At 36.9% G+C, this 13,340-nt stretch overlaps 1 protein-coding gene across 3 annotated transcripts in view; it reads right to left on the reverse strand.

Annotated features, from left to right (window-relative positions):
• Positions 1-13,340, reverse strand: part of MAPKAP1 (MAPK associated protein 1) — a 102,763-nt gene that overhangs the window by 58,263 nt on the left and 31,160 nt on the right. For all 3 annotated transcript variants that reach the window (XM_082775507.1, XM_082775505.1, XM_082775506.1), the window contains exon 5: positions 565-737. In XM_082775507.1, coding sequence (XP_082631633.1) covers positions 565-737 — 173 coding nt within the window. The remainder of the gene's footprint in view (positions 1-564; positions 738-13,340) is intronic.

The raw sequence follows: 13,340 nt of genomic DNA on the forward strand, positions 1-13,340 counted from the left end.
TTATGGCTAAAATATAAACTATAATTTCAGTAGAACATTAATGGCACTTCCAAGACACACCGTCACCCAGTACAGTGATTTCTCTCTCCATGAATCTGGAGGAAGAACCTGGTACAGAGCAGAGAAGTAAGAGGCAGAACCTAGGTACCTTCTCTCAGAAGAAACAAACGGAGGGAGTTACAGATGAGCTCTACATTTTATTTGACATCCTTGTGATCTTAGCCATTAAGAACAGTACAAAAAAAATAGATGGGACATAAAAAATGTCTCCATGACACCAAAAGAGATAGGTTTTACATTATTTTTACATAGTGTTTTGAAATTATGATTCTTTACAGATCCATGGCCTCATATGCTTATCATTATACAGTAACAAGAAGTTTAATTGAAAGAGAAATGGATATAGATGCCTGTGTATTTCTCAAAAGGAAATACAGATAAATGTGTAGGTAGATTCTCTAAGATTTATCTACTAAAATATTGACATGAAAATCCATTTCATTATGCAAAAATGCTGCAGAGGAGAAAATTAGAGATCAAGAGGTAGTAAAGAAAGAACATTACTTCAGTTTTGGTTCCCGTCCCTCACTTGTATATTGCCAGCATATTAGTCCAATCAGGTCATGCACCTTGGCATTTGCTATCGTCACAACTGTCATGGGCTGTAGTTTGTCTTGGCTTGCATGCAGTGGGAGGTAGACATCAATTTTTTTGGTTGCCGTTGTACCAACATGACCCTGTCAAGAAAATACATTTCATTAGAATGTATGAAAGAGAAGGTATGACAGAGCTAATACACAACGTGGTACGGATGGAATTCTTTTCAGTAGCGAGATCAAAACACACTGCTAGGCCTTAAAACTGAGAGGAGTTTGAATTTAAATTCTAATTCATTTACAGCTGTTTAACGTTTCTGCAAGGGGAATATGAAAGATTTGGCAAAGACTTTGCAGGTTTCCATAAAAAGCCTGAACTTCACTGCAAGATTCCATGTTCTTGCAGGATCTAAATGAAGAAATGAAATTGAAAAAAAAAAAAAAAAGAAAAAGAAAAAAAAGGAAAAGTAACCAGCCTACCTAAGACTTCAGGAAACACTTCTCCCCACCAGTCTCTAATATTAGCATAACCCTTGTTTCTGCACTTCTGCCTCCCTCTGTTCCTGCTGGAGCTCTGGCTCTGCAGCCAGGGCTTTGCTCAGGGCACGGGCACAGGCAGCCCCGCAGCACGGCCCCGCAGCGCGCTCGGCTTCGCCAGCTACTTGAGCTCGGGACAGCACCAGAGCTGGCAGCGCTCCTTGCTCCTTACCACTTTGAGTTTGCCTCCAGCTTACTGGGACTCATTCTCTCTCTTTTCCCTTTGGCTCCCTTCCACCTGCTGACATACAAACCAGAGCCAAAGGCTTTCACACCGGGACGTGCCCCAGGATACAACGCATGGAGACACCCAGCTGCAGGACAGGCTGCGGGGAGGCTGCTGCAGTCAGACGGAGAGGAGGAGGAGGAGGAAACTACCACAGCTGGTGGTGGTCTACACACACAAATTCGCCAGACCTAAACCTGAACCTTAGAGGTGCGAGCAGTCCAGAAGCAAGAGCTGTCCGCTGGGTGCCCTGCTCACAGCGGCTGGCAGCAGCACCGGGCGCTCGTCCAGCGGAGCCCAGAGCTGGAGCAGCCCAGGCAGGGGCAGCAGCAAATGCTGACCACGAGCGGAGGTCAAGGCATGGGTCAGAAACAAACCTTAGGCCTGGCCTTGGTTTGCCAAGAGAGCCAGTCAAACGTATGGCTGAGCCGTGCAAATATTTCCAACTAGCTGAAGACGACCAAGAAAGATTAACTAATATTGCTCTTTATTGGAACTTACTGTATTAAAAAAATCCATCTATTTGGAACTGTGAGGATTAACACAAATAAAATACAAAATGCATAGCAACATAAAGCTTTATAAAGTTTGCATTAAAAGAAAAAATCTACCACAGATTTTTAAACCTGTAATCTTTTAAACAGACAAAAGATTTTATATTGTGATCCCCTCTTCAAAAGCACCCAACGTGACCATCTATCTCTGTCTAACTGTATACATATATGGGCCTTGAGAAAAGAAAGTATCATTAGAATTAATCACTTGGAATTCTAAGTAACAGAATAAAAGGATTCAATACTATATTTCTACAATGAGACTATAAAACAGGGAGTTAAATGCCATGTGCTAATTTCGATATATTGTTAAAAACCATTTGATCCTTCAGTGTGATTATAAATTAGAGAAATAATAGGAATTGAAAGATTAAAGTTATTCATACTAGCATAGCTAAAAGCATTATTAAAATCCATCCAAATATAACGAATATGTTTTTTAATAAAGCATTGTTGTAGTGTAGACACCTCCTCTTCCCATGTTAAGGTACAGAAGAAATCGTTTGTAGTCATTTAGAAGGTGTTAGGTTTGTCCCACAGTCTGGGGAAAAGCACGGAATTGCTGCATTACACCACCTCGTTTGGATAAGCCTTAAGAAGCCTTTGGATAAGCTTAGTAAAACCAAGATGACATGTCAACATGTTTGTAGGAGGGACTTTGCATAACTTTTTCATCTTAAAGGCATTTTCTTAAATTGATAAAATTACCTCCAAGTTAGGCAGATTTGGTGCAGATATTACAGCATCCATCCAGCCCAAGCACTTGGCTGTTGTGTGCCTTTGATGCTCTGAGATACCTTACCTCTCCAACAAAACCACTAACACAACAGAACTACAGCTACTCACATAAACAGGTTGTTGGTTTTCTTGTTCTCCCTCCTCTTGCTTTCCGACTTACATGACTATTTTTAAGGGACATTAAATAATATCAGGTAATGAATCCCTAATCTCAAGTCTGTCTGTCTTTGTCCAGGTGCAAACGCTAGCCAGGGGAATATCCTAGCACGCATAAATCTATGCACGTTGCTTACACTGCAGTAATGACCGGAGATAGCGGCAAGAACAGGATACCTGTTGTTTCAACAATGTTTGCACTTGAATGAGCAAACAGCAATTATTAAGGAAATTAACGGGAATCCTAGATATGCCTGGTTATACACTGAAACCCAAAATGGCACAATCACAAGTAACAGTCCTAGCGCGCTAAAACTGATTGCCATAAGACATTACAGGGCCTGAAACCTGAGAATTAGAAGCTTATTAGACTTTCTATTAATAATGAGAACATTCATTATCACAGGAGGTAAGAGAAATTAGTATGGCCTATAAACACACGGGACAAGGCTTGGACTGATCAAACGCTAAGCCAAAGAGCTTTAGAAAAAATCTCTATTACAAACTGATGCTTTTATTACAAATGGGTGATATTTGTTCTGAAACAGCGTTAGAAGTCCAAAACATCAGGTACCTGTCTACAGGACTGAATGAATCCATACTTACCTTGATCCAGCAAAATATTAATTGTGCAGAAAGTCCCACAGAGCTCAATTACTACCTGTGAAAAGCTTATTAGGTAAGTGTTTGTAGGTGGTGGGACTGAATAAAATGGATCAAACTATTAGTCTCAGTGGCCAAGAGTCAAAGATCTGCCCACAATGGATTTAACTAGTAATAACTTGTGGGGTTTATATAGTGCTTATAGTCACTTCTCTAGGAGGGATCATTCAGACCCAGATTACAGGCACTACTGGAAGCGTAATTACTTTTTTCTTCCAACTAAAAACAGTATTCCAATTGTAAACGCTGAGGAGACACAGAAGATAAAGTACAATTACCTATATTCAAAAAGGCAGCGACAAACTTTATTAATAGATCCTGTATAAAATTCAATGGAAAATCTATTCAGGGCCAAGGGCCTTACCATTTGGAGTTTCCTTAATAGCCTCCAATAAATCTGGGAAGCATAAAGGGGCTGTTAAATTAACATTTTCCTGATCTGTCACCTGTGGCATAGTTAATTTGTCAAGAATTCTTTTAGCTTGTCACTGGACACTGTATATTCTGACAAATGAAGTCTGGAATAAAATTGACAAAATATCTCGTTAATTTTCTAGGAAATCACAAATCTGATTCCATTAAGGTTTTATTGTTAGAAATGTTAGATTCCACCAATCCTTTAAGGAAGTCAAGAGTAACTGAATGCACACTAAACATTCAATAAATCACAGAAAATTTTCTTAATATTTTCATTAATAGATTCTCTTAAGACTACCTACTATTTTCATTCAGTTTTATCATAAAAAAAATAATTTGCTATTTCTACAGCATTTTCATCTCACTCAAAGCAACGTGTTACCACCAAACGTGGTGCTGCAATTAGGACAGAAGACATGGCCCTGTGCAGCATACACAGCCTTGAAGAGACAAAATAAAAAAGGGATACTACTTCACAAATTATTGTTAATTTTGTATGCATATAAATCATTTATTTTTATATCTGTTTACCTCTGTTTTCAGAACTCTTACTGTCTAGCGCATTGTAGCTTTTTGGCACATTACATGTATTCTTTGCTGCTGCTATTCATGAACTGCATGAAATTATATATGCTATTTGACATTGCTGAAATGTACAATCTGCTGAATTCACAGATTTTCTGTTTTCAATTTTTTATAATTTTATTTAAGCAGATTAATGTATGTTTTCGCACTTTGACAATTAAACACAAAAGTAACAGCAGCTAAGCTTAGTAAAATTATTGGCATTAATACACAAACTTCTTCTGAAAGAATAAATTGGCATCCAAGACTACAGCCGCTGTGAATCCACTTTTCTCATATTGTCCAAAATAAACACAGCCAGAGTACAGCAATCTTTGGAGATGTATAGCAATGGTATTTGTTGGTCTCTTGTATTTGTTGGTCTCTTTTCAAACATAAGTAGCACCAACAGCATGCATGCGTGCTACTGCTTCCAGACACAAGAGTGAAGGATATGATAGGCAAATCAAGTTGTGCATTATAATAGATTTTGTAGGAATGTACTTGTAAAGCTGTAATGTTTAATTATAAAACTAGTGGTCACTACAGTTAGCACAGGAAAACTGCATATGGAATGATCTTCATTGGCCACATGTGGTTTTAGAAATATCTGTATCATTATTTAATATTCTGTATTAAAATATGCTTTAAATATAAACAGAGTATGTGAAAATAAAAAAGTTACATATTTAAACAATCAATTCTTTCAACACAGGAAGTCTTTATAAGATGTAAAATAAACTTTTAATCAAAGCCCTCGAGAAAATCTACACCTCTCTCCAATAACAGATGATTTATATCTTGAATGGGTTATTGCAGAGCAACTAATATTCTCCCAGATGATAAAGGAAATTTGGTACAGTTCTTTCCATTACAAGGCCAACATACTCCTAAATGCTCTTCTCAAGTACCTGCATAATAGGAACCTAATGCAAGCCATTGAGGAAAAACATATATGCTGCATCCTTCCCACTCCTGTGCTGTTTTGCTGCACACCAGAAGAGAAAATTAGAACAAAGTCCATAAACATTTCCTAGAGAAGTGATTAATTTTCAGCGATAATAATTTACTGCATCTTTCTGTACAGTAGAGTTCTGTGCCTAAGTGTTATATCACTTTAAGATTAGATGTTCTAATGATATAATGCAAAGATTTTACTGAATCATTATTTAGTGGGAGTCATAAAAACCTCCAAAAATTAATCTTTCATGCACATCTAGTTTATCCAAAGTTAGCATTTAATTAGATGGCCTTGGCACAAATGAGCTTACTACTTTATTTGCTCAATCAGTATATGTCTTTTCAGTAATTATAATTAATTCAAGTCATTGACTCACCTCCCAGCAAACAGTGCTGAACATTACACAAAATGGAAACAAATGCTTACCTTTTACAAATAAAATTTCTTTTCACTTTTAAACTAAGTGAAATGTTTTTGGTTTAGGTGACAAGGTATTTAGCTTACTATACAATCCAGTAATCAACTCTTAAACATAACTTATTCAAATATGTATTTAAACAATGCAGAGAAAATAAATGAAGGGGAAAAATCTAAGTTAATGTGAGTAAATATATTTCAAATACAAATAGAAGTTCTAACAGATCAGAGCACAGATGTTTATGGCAATACAAAGGACTATATTTTTCTAAGATGAATATTGAAAACCCATATTTCCTAACCTCTTGATTAAGAAAAAAAAAAGTATTTCTTCACAAAAAGAAATGGGAATAGAACAGTCATATATACTCCAATGAAATTGCTTTTAAGGGGCTGAATTGACAAGAATCATCTGAAAATAGTGTGGGTTTTGTTTGTGTTTTAAGTTTAGATGATCAAATATCTTGAAAGCTTTCAATAAGCATGTGGCAGAAACCCTTATACTGTAGTGGAACATAATGACACTACGGGCATATGGTTCAGAGAGAACACACTGGCAGCAAAACAGGATGATGAACGCGTTTATCAGCCTCAATATACAAGACCCACACTACACAGGAATGAAACACGTAGCTGCAACTAGTAGATTTTGTTGCAGTGAGCAAAACAGCATCTAATGTAATATGATGGTTAAATATTTATAGCAGAGTTCGTTATATTTGCAGAATATTATAGCAGAACTGGAGAAAATACCTGTTCAGTTACACATTTTATCAATATTCAAAAACATAATGCTAAGTCTTAGTGCCTGTATGAAAAGACAGAGTGGCTCTATCCCTTTCATGTTGCAACACACCATACTATACCTTACCATGGCAAAATAAGAATGTCATTTATTTCATCAGGTGGTTAAGTCAGTATTTGTATTTTACATGATTTTTAGTCTTTTACATTATTTTTCTAGCATTGCATTCCTATAGTAATCATATAATTATATGATATTAATACTATATAGTATATATATAATTATATATATTATAATATGCTTATGTCATTTATGGAAAAATACTGCTAGTGAGGCCACTGGGACAATCGACTGAATAAGCGACCATGCAACTATCTGCCAGTTATCACAGTTTTTATATGACGCTTCCAAGTTGTTCTTTTCTGACGAGTGGATTCTCCTTTGTATCATCCCAGCTTGTGTTGCAGACTTAGCAGATCGCAATGTAAAATTCCATTAACGTTGTTAAATACTTAATTTATCTTATTCATGCTGCCACTATTCATAAAAATTTAACCCAGTAATTTCCTGTTATACAAAGCATAACAAAGTATGAATATTTAACTACAAGGTAAATAACACTTTTTTTTTTTTTTAATTCTAAATTGTTGACTTCACTTAGCATGTCTGCTTTGTATAGCATCACACTATTTTTCAATTAAAGGTCCAGATGTTTCAAAGGCTCCAGTAGGCAGCAGCAGTTATGAGAAATGCTTTATCTGCATTGCAATGATCACTACAACATCAGCTCCAGGCTGCATTAACATACTCATGTTTTATTCCAGCCCTCCTCCTAATGTACCGGTTAATTATACAACACACAGCTGAGAAACATAACCTCCAGAGCTGGACAGTTTCCTTCCACGCTTCCATGTGAACAAATTTTTATATGCACCTCAAAACTATGATTTACATATAAAACCACTTAATCAAATATCCAAAATTACTGCCTGTTCCTTCCTGGCATTCGTTCCCACAATTAATAAAACTATGCAAGTCCTGAGCGAGGAAGAATGCATATAATTCTTGTAACAGCATATTTCAATCATGTTAACATGCATTAATTTATACAACTCTCTTTAAATTAGAAAATTTAAATTAAAATTAAAGTGCTATGGATATGATTTCTTGTTATTCTTCTCCGACAAAATCGAAATGGAGGGAAAAACCCAGCATCCCCTTTGCAGCCCAGGCCTCATTTACTTTCATAGAGGTATCATTTTCAGGACAAATGGATCCAGTCCATCTTTAATCCTGCCACATTCAAACAGAATTTTGCCAGGAATGAAAGCACCTGCTATGCTGCAGGTCAGCACAATCCCTACAGCATCAGTGAAGTCAAACACAGGCCCAGGAGCTGCCTTTCTCCAGAGGACTGAATTTCATACTGGCTGAGACAGCACTGAGTTAGCCATGGCTGTTATGCACTTATCTATTCAGCTCCAATAGTTCTGCTGAAGAATGAAAACACGTATTCAGATTTATCAAAATACAATTGCTATAGCTGCAACAAAAATGCATTCATTACAAGAAACTATCCTTAGTTTCTGTGCACAGAAGGAAAGGAATGGCCTATTTTAGAAGATTTATTTACATTTTACTTAGTAATGCACTTAAAAATTTAATACTGAGGAAGAGATATTCTTTGCAATAACAAAACACAACCAAAACTTATAATTAAAACCACACCATAAACATTATTTGTTTGTTAAAAAATATGCTACAAGATACTTTAATGAACAGATGCTATTCAAAAGATAAACGTTTTTACAAATATTCAATCCTTAAACAGATCAGGCTCTACTCCTATGCTTCTGTTGCATAAAGCAGACAGCTTAAGTTCCTTGAGGACATTTGCCAACCTTAGGTGGAACATTTTTAATACATCACCGTGTCACTTTTTAATGTGCCACAATCTATTAACCACATGGCAAACTAACAGGGATTTTTAAAATATGGGTTTTATAGCTTTGTGCTGGTGATTAATTAAATAAATAGCCAGCATTTCACAAATCATCCCTCTAATTAGTCTAAACCAGACACTTTGCATTCACCGGCATTATTGCCATCTGAAGCTCACAGAAGGGCAGTCGCGTTACGCCGCCGAGCCCGTGCACTTCTCAGCACATCGTCACTGCGTAGCCGGGGCTGGCACTGCACCCGCGCAGCCCGAGGCAGAGGTACAATCTTCACAGGTGCTGCAGTCAGCTGGAATTTGACTCCAGCTGCTTGGAAAAGATGTTCTGTTTAATTATTCTCCCTCATCCTGAAGGAAGCAATCGAGATAACAAAGAAAACAGAGCTGTATCTGAAATGTGACCTGAAGTAGCAAAGTTGCATGCTGCAGAAAATGAACAAATATTTAAGGCAGATACCAGAAAAAATTTATGAGCTAAGTGATACAGTTTCTGTCAAAACACTTCAAAGTTGAAGCTGCAACTAATTACATACAGTCCATTCAAAGAAACCAAGCAAGGCTTATCATTAAAATGACTCGATTATTCTTAGAAAGAAAGAGAAAGTCATCTGTAAAATCTGCCTGAAATCTCATCATTTTTACTGCGCCTATCTAGATAGATCATTTCCCTCCGAGCTCAAATTAAACTCTTAATAGTTAATATGCTCAAGTTTTACTACAGGTTTTTCTCCAAATTATTATTAACTGGAATATCCTATCTAGGAGGGTTTTTATACGGAAATGTGTTCAGCATTGCTTTCTGACTTTATCCCAGCAGCTTTTTCCCCCCAGGTTAAATCTTTGGAGATACTGTAGACAACAGAGCAGTGGGGCTGCTCACGAAGATGGGATCTTGTCTGAGGTCATTTTAAGCCAAAAACTACTTAATTATTTAAAAATGAAATGAAAGCATTCTGTAAGTGGTAGGTACTTATATCAGCATTTGAGATAACCATTGTATGGGGAAAGTCCAGGACTGACAATATTAAGACTAACTGCTACTTTCTACCTCCATCCCCCAAACCAAGCAGGTGCTGGTATACAACTTGTTCATCCACCAGAAAGCACCAGCTTCAAAAAGGGCTCTCTCCTACACAAGCTCAATAGCTACGGGTCATTTGGGTGGTATGCCTAGAAAAGCTACAAAAAAAAGGAAAACCTCAGGAAGCTTCTGCCCTTAAAATACTGCATGTGAAAAAAGCTTTGGTTGGCTAGTTTGTCCAAGTTTAGCTCAGGCACTGGAACGGGTTGCTCAGGGAGGTGGTGGAGTTCAAAGAAAAGTTGGACATGGTGCTCAGGGACATGGTTTAGTGGGTGACACTGGTGGTAGGGGCTGGACCAGATGATCTTGGAGGTCCTTTCCAACCTTAATGATTCCTCCAATAAGAGGGCTTCATAGCACTTTCTTGCATACAGTTTCTTCAGTGTCATCCCCCAACCATAGACCCATATCAGCCTACAGCATAATAAATTAAATCTCCACAGACAGCTGAGAAACTTTCAATTTGTTAATAAATCAATTTGCTTTTTCTTAAAAGATTTACCAGTATTTAAAAGCTAGTAAGATTTTTATTTTCCTGTTTCATATTTGCAAAAGGAATCTTACACAGAACAGATTATTACATTGCTTTTATAAATTCAGAATTGGGAATATTTAATAAATACCAGGCCAAAGCTATGGTACAAATGGGGTGCTAAATCACCCTTATACTAAAAGATCAACTGGGGCTTTCATATTCTGCAATTCTAGTACTCCACATCCCATTGATTACTTCTAAAGTGTTTTTAAAGAACTACACAAAGAAAAAGAAAAAATAAAAATATTGACTTTACTTGGAGATGAAAAATCTGAATTTAAATGGCTAATTTTGATGAATTTTTGAATTTCAGAAAATGGATTTTAAAGCAACAGACTACAGAAATCTAAGTTTATAACAGAAACAAAATAATTACAACTCCATTTAAATTACATGCTTAACTACAAAATGAGAATTCTGTCGTTACTGACATTATGATGCTTGAACAGACCCATAAAAGTTCTTACCCTGTAACTAATTTCAATGTTTTAAAATTATTTCCCAAGTACAAAGGTCAGTAAACATATAGTCTAAAGACTATCCTCTGAGAAATTCAAAAACACTCATCTTCCTCAGAAAAAATTCTTACAATAAATGTCTACTAGTGTACATCAAATCCTCCTGTGAACTGCAGACATTAAAAACACTCGTTAATAAGACACATCCATATTTCTTTGGCTGTTAAGAACCTTAACTTATGAACACGTTTTTCATTTGGTTTGATCTGTAATTAAGGAAAAGATAATGGCATTAGTAAATTGCAAAAATTCAGTTAGGATAAAATGCAATATGATTCAACCAAAAGATTAACAACTGCATTATAAAAACTACTTTAAAATTCTTTAATTCCAAATAGGGTTGCCTTTAATGATTATTGCTTAGAAAATTCTTCCTTTTTTTCTTAATGCATCAAGCTGCCCATTCATTACATACACATTTTCCATATCTTTTATTGCAATGGCTGTTTTACTTTATTTTATGTTTTAAGATTTCATACTGAGAAACAGTTTGTATGCTTCAGAAGGGTTCCTGTCACAATCTCAGGTCTTCTACTGACTCCACACATGGTCACAACTGGCTCCCACTTGTACTCACAAGGCTCTTCACCTTCCTAGTATTTTTGCAATTAAGAGTCAAGCAGAATTCTGATTTCTCACACAAAAGCTAAGCCCAGTACTTTACAGTCAAAGTGTGCCTTCTGCTTGTTACTTCTTAGTCAAAGAAATTACCAGGTAAGGCAACACCAACCATAACATCAAAACCCATTTTTTTTTAATTTAAAAAACAAACAACAACAACAACAAACAACAAAACAGCCAAACCCAGAAATTCTCAAAAAAATCTTTCCAAGTTGCAAATGACACGGGGCTGCTTTATGACCACATCTGCAGGGGGAGCCGGACAGCGCCCGGCACCGCTGCAGCTGCGCTCAGCCCGGCCACCCCAGCCCTTGCAGCAGCACCCATGCTTGGGCAGCTCGGCTGAGAAACAAAAACATAACACACGGCACAGACGGAGTCTGCTTCCCTGCCAGCACGTCCCCTTCTTCTGCAGGATAAACGCGTTTGCCAAACCGGGCTGCGAAAGAACCCATGAGGCAAGCAGCTGCTGCGGGCACGTTAGGAGAAGAGGAAGGCAAATAGAGACAGTGCTGTTTCACAAACATGCTGAAATATTTCAGATCAAACCACTGCCATTACTTCCTTTCTCCTCAGAAGACAGTTTCTAGCCAATGACTGTGATGTTTGTGGGTAACGATATTTGGAGAGAATCAGTCTCACAGAAGAGCTTAACACAAGCCAAATTGCAGTCCTTGGTGACGGTCCTGTAACATGTTAAAGGCTTCCTGAAGCTGTTATAGGCAAAGGAGAACACGAACTTCAGACATAAAAGCTATTTTAAACTTTCTTTTGTAGGTGCCTCTCTGTTAAAATTGAATAGGGATGTCAGGAGGGATGTCATGACGCATATATATAGACAGATTTGAAGACGTAGCACTGCTAGGATTACACAGTATTTTTAGTATGTTACAACACTGCTTTCAGTGTATTAAGCACGAGACTTTTTTCCTTTACTAAGGGAAGCCTGTAGGGTTTGATGTGCATCCTTACTAAATATAGCACACTACACTATTCTATTCAAGCATTTCATAAACTTCAAAATATCTGCACTGCTCACCCATTCTTTAGAGGGGAGTATGACAGTTTGCAAACGGCAGAGGTAAAAAGTACTTTTGACAAGGAAAGCATTTTGAAACAGGCAATTACAACCTTAAGCACAATCTTTGTGATAATGCTTCATATAAGAATTGAAGGGATGAGAAACCCAAACAAGATGCCTGTGGGGAAGAACAGAAGCAGGGCAGGCAGATGCGGTCATTCGGGCACCAAAAGGTTCCCTCCCTCCTTTTTTTTTTAAAAACAAAAACAAAAACAAAAACCAAAAACAAACAAACAAAAAAAAACAGGTTCTGTTTTTATTACAGAGCTACCTTTTGTCCATCAGTGGATAAAGTAAGCCGAGCACCGTGATGAATGTGCATGTTCAAGAAAGATTTTTGCAAGTATCAAATTATAAGCAAAGACACCTTAACATACCCAGCACATGTAATAAATTTTCATTAAATTTAAACACATCTTATCTCAACAGATTTTAAGTGCAGTTTGATTTTAAACAAGTAGTCCAGCATTCTCTCTAAGATGAATCAAGAGCATCTTTTATAAGGTACATGTATTAACGTCTGCTTTTTCGTGTTCTTTTCAGAATTCCTGGGTGTCTCTTCCCTCTCTTTGCCCTCAGGAAAACCATGGATGAGAGTGAAGCTCATTACGTACTCACATGCAGCACAGCAAATCAGTTAAATTAAACCTGTATTTCACCCAAGTTGTATGGAGTGCAAATAACATTACTAACTTTTCTAATTTCATACTCTAGTACTCTCAAGTAAATAAGAGAGAAAAAAAAGTAAAGTTTCCCTACAAATAGAAACTGTCACTTACTAGGATGTGATCTTTTCAGCTCATGCATCCTAAATGCATGCAGAGATATTATATGCACTTTCTATTTAGCAATTTAATTATATCTTTGCAGTCAGAGAGTGGCAATGGTTTGCAGTAATAATCAGGTGAAAGCATTCTCACATTAATATGCTGGAATCCGATGTGTTAATTTGATGCAACTTTGCGTTGACAAT

Source organism: Aythya marila, assembly GCF_965140915.1.
Source record: "Aythya marila genome assembly, chromosome: 19".
NCBI lineage: Eukaryota > Metazoa > Chordata > Aves > Anseriformes > Anatidae > Aythya > Aythya marila.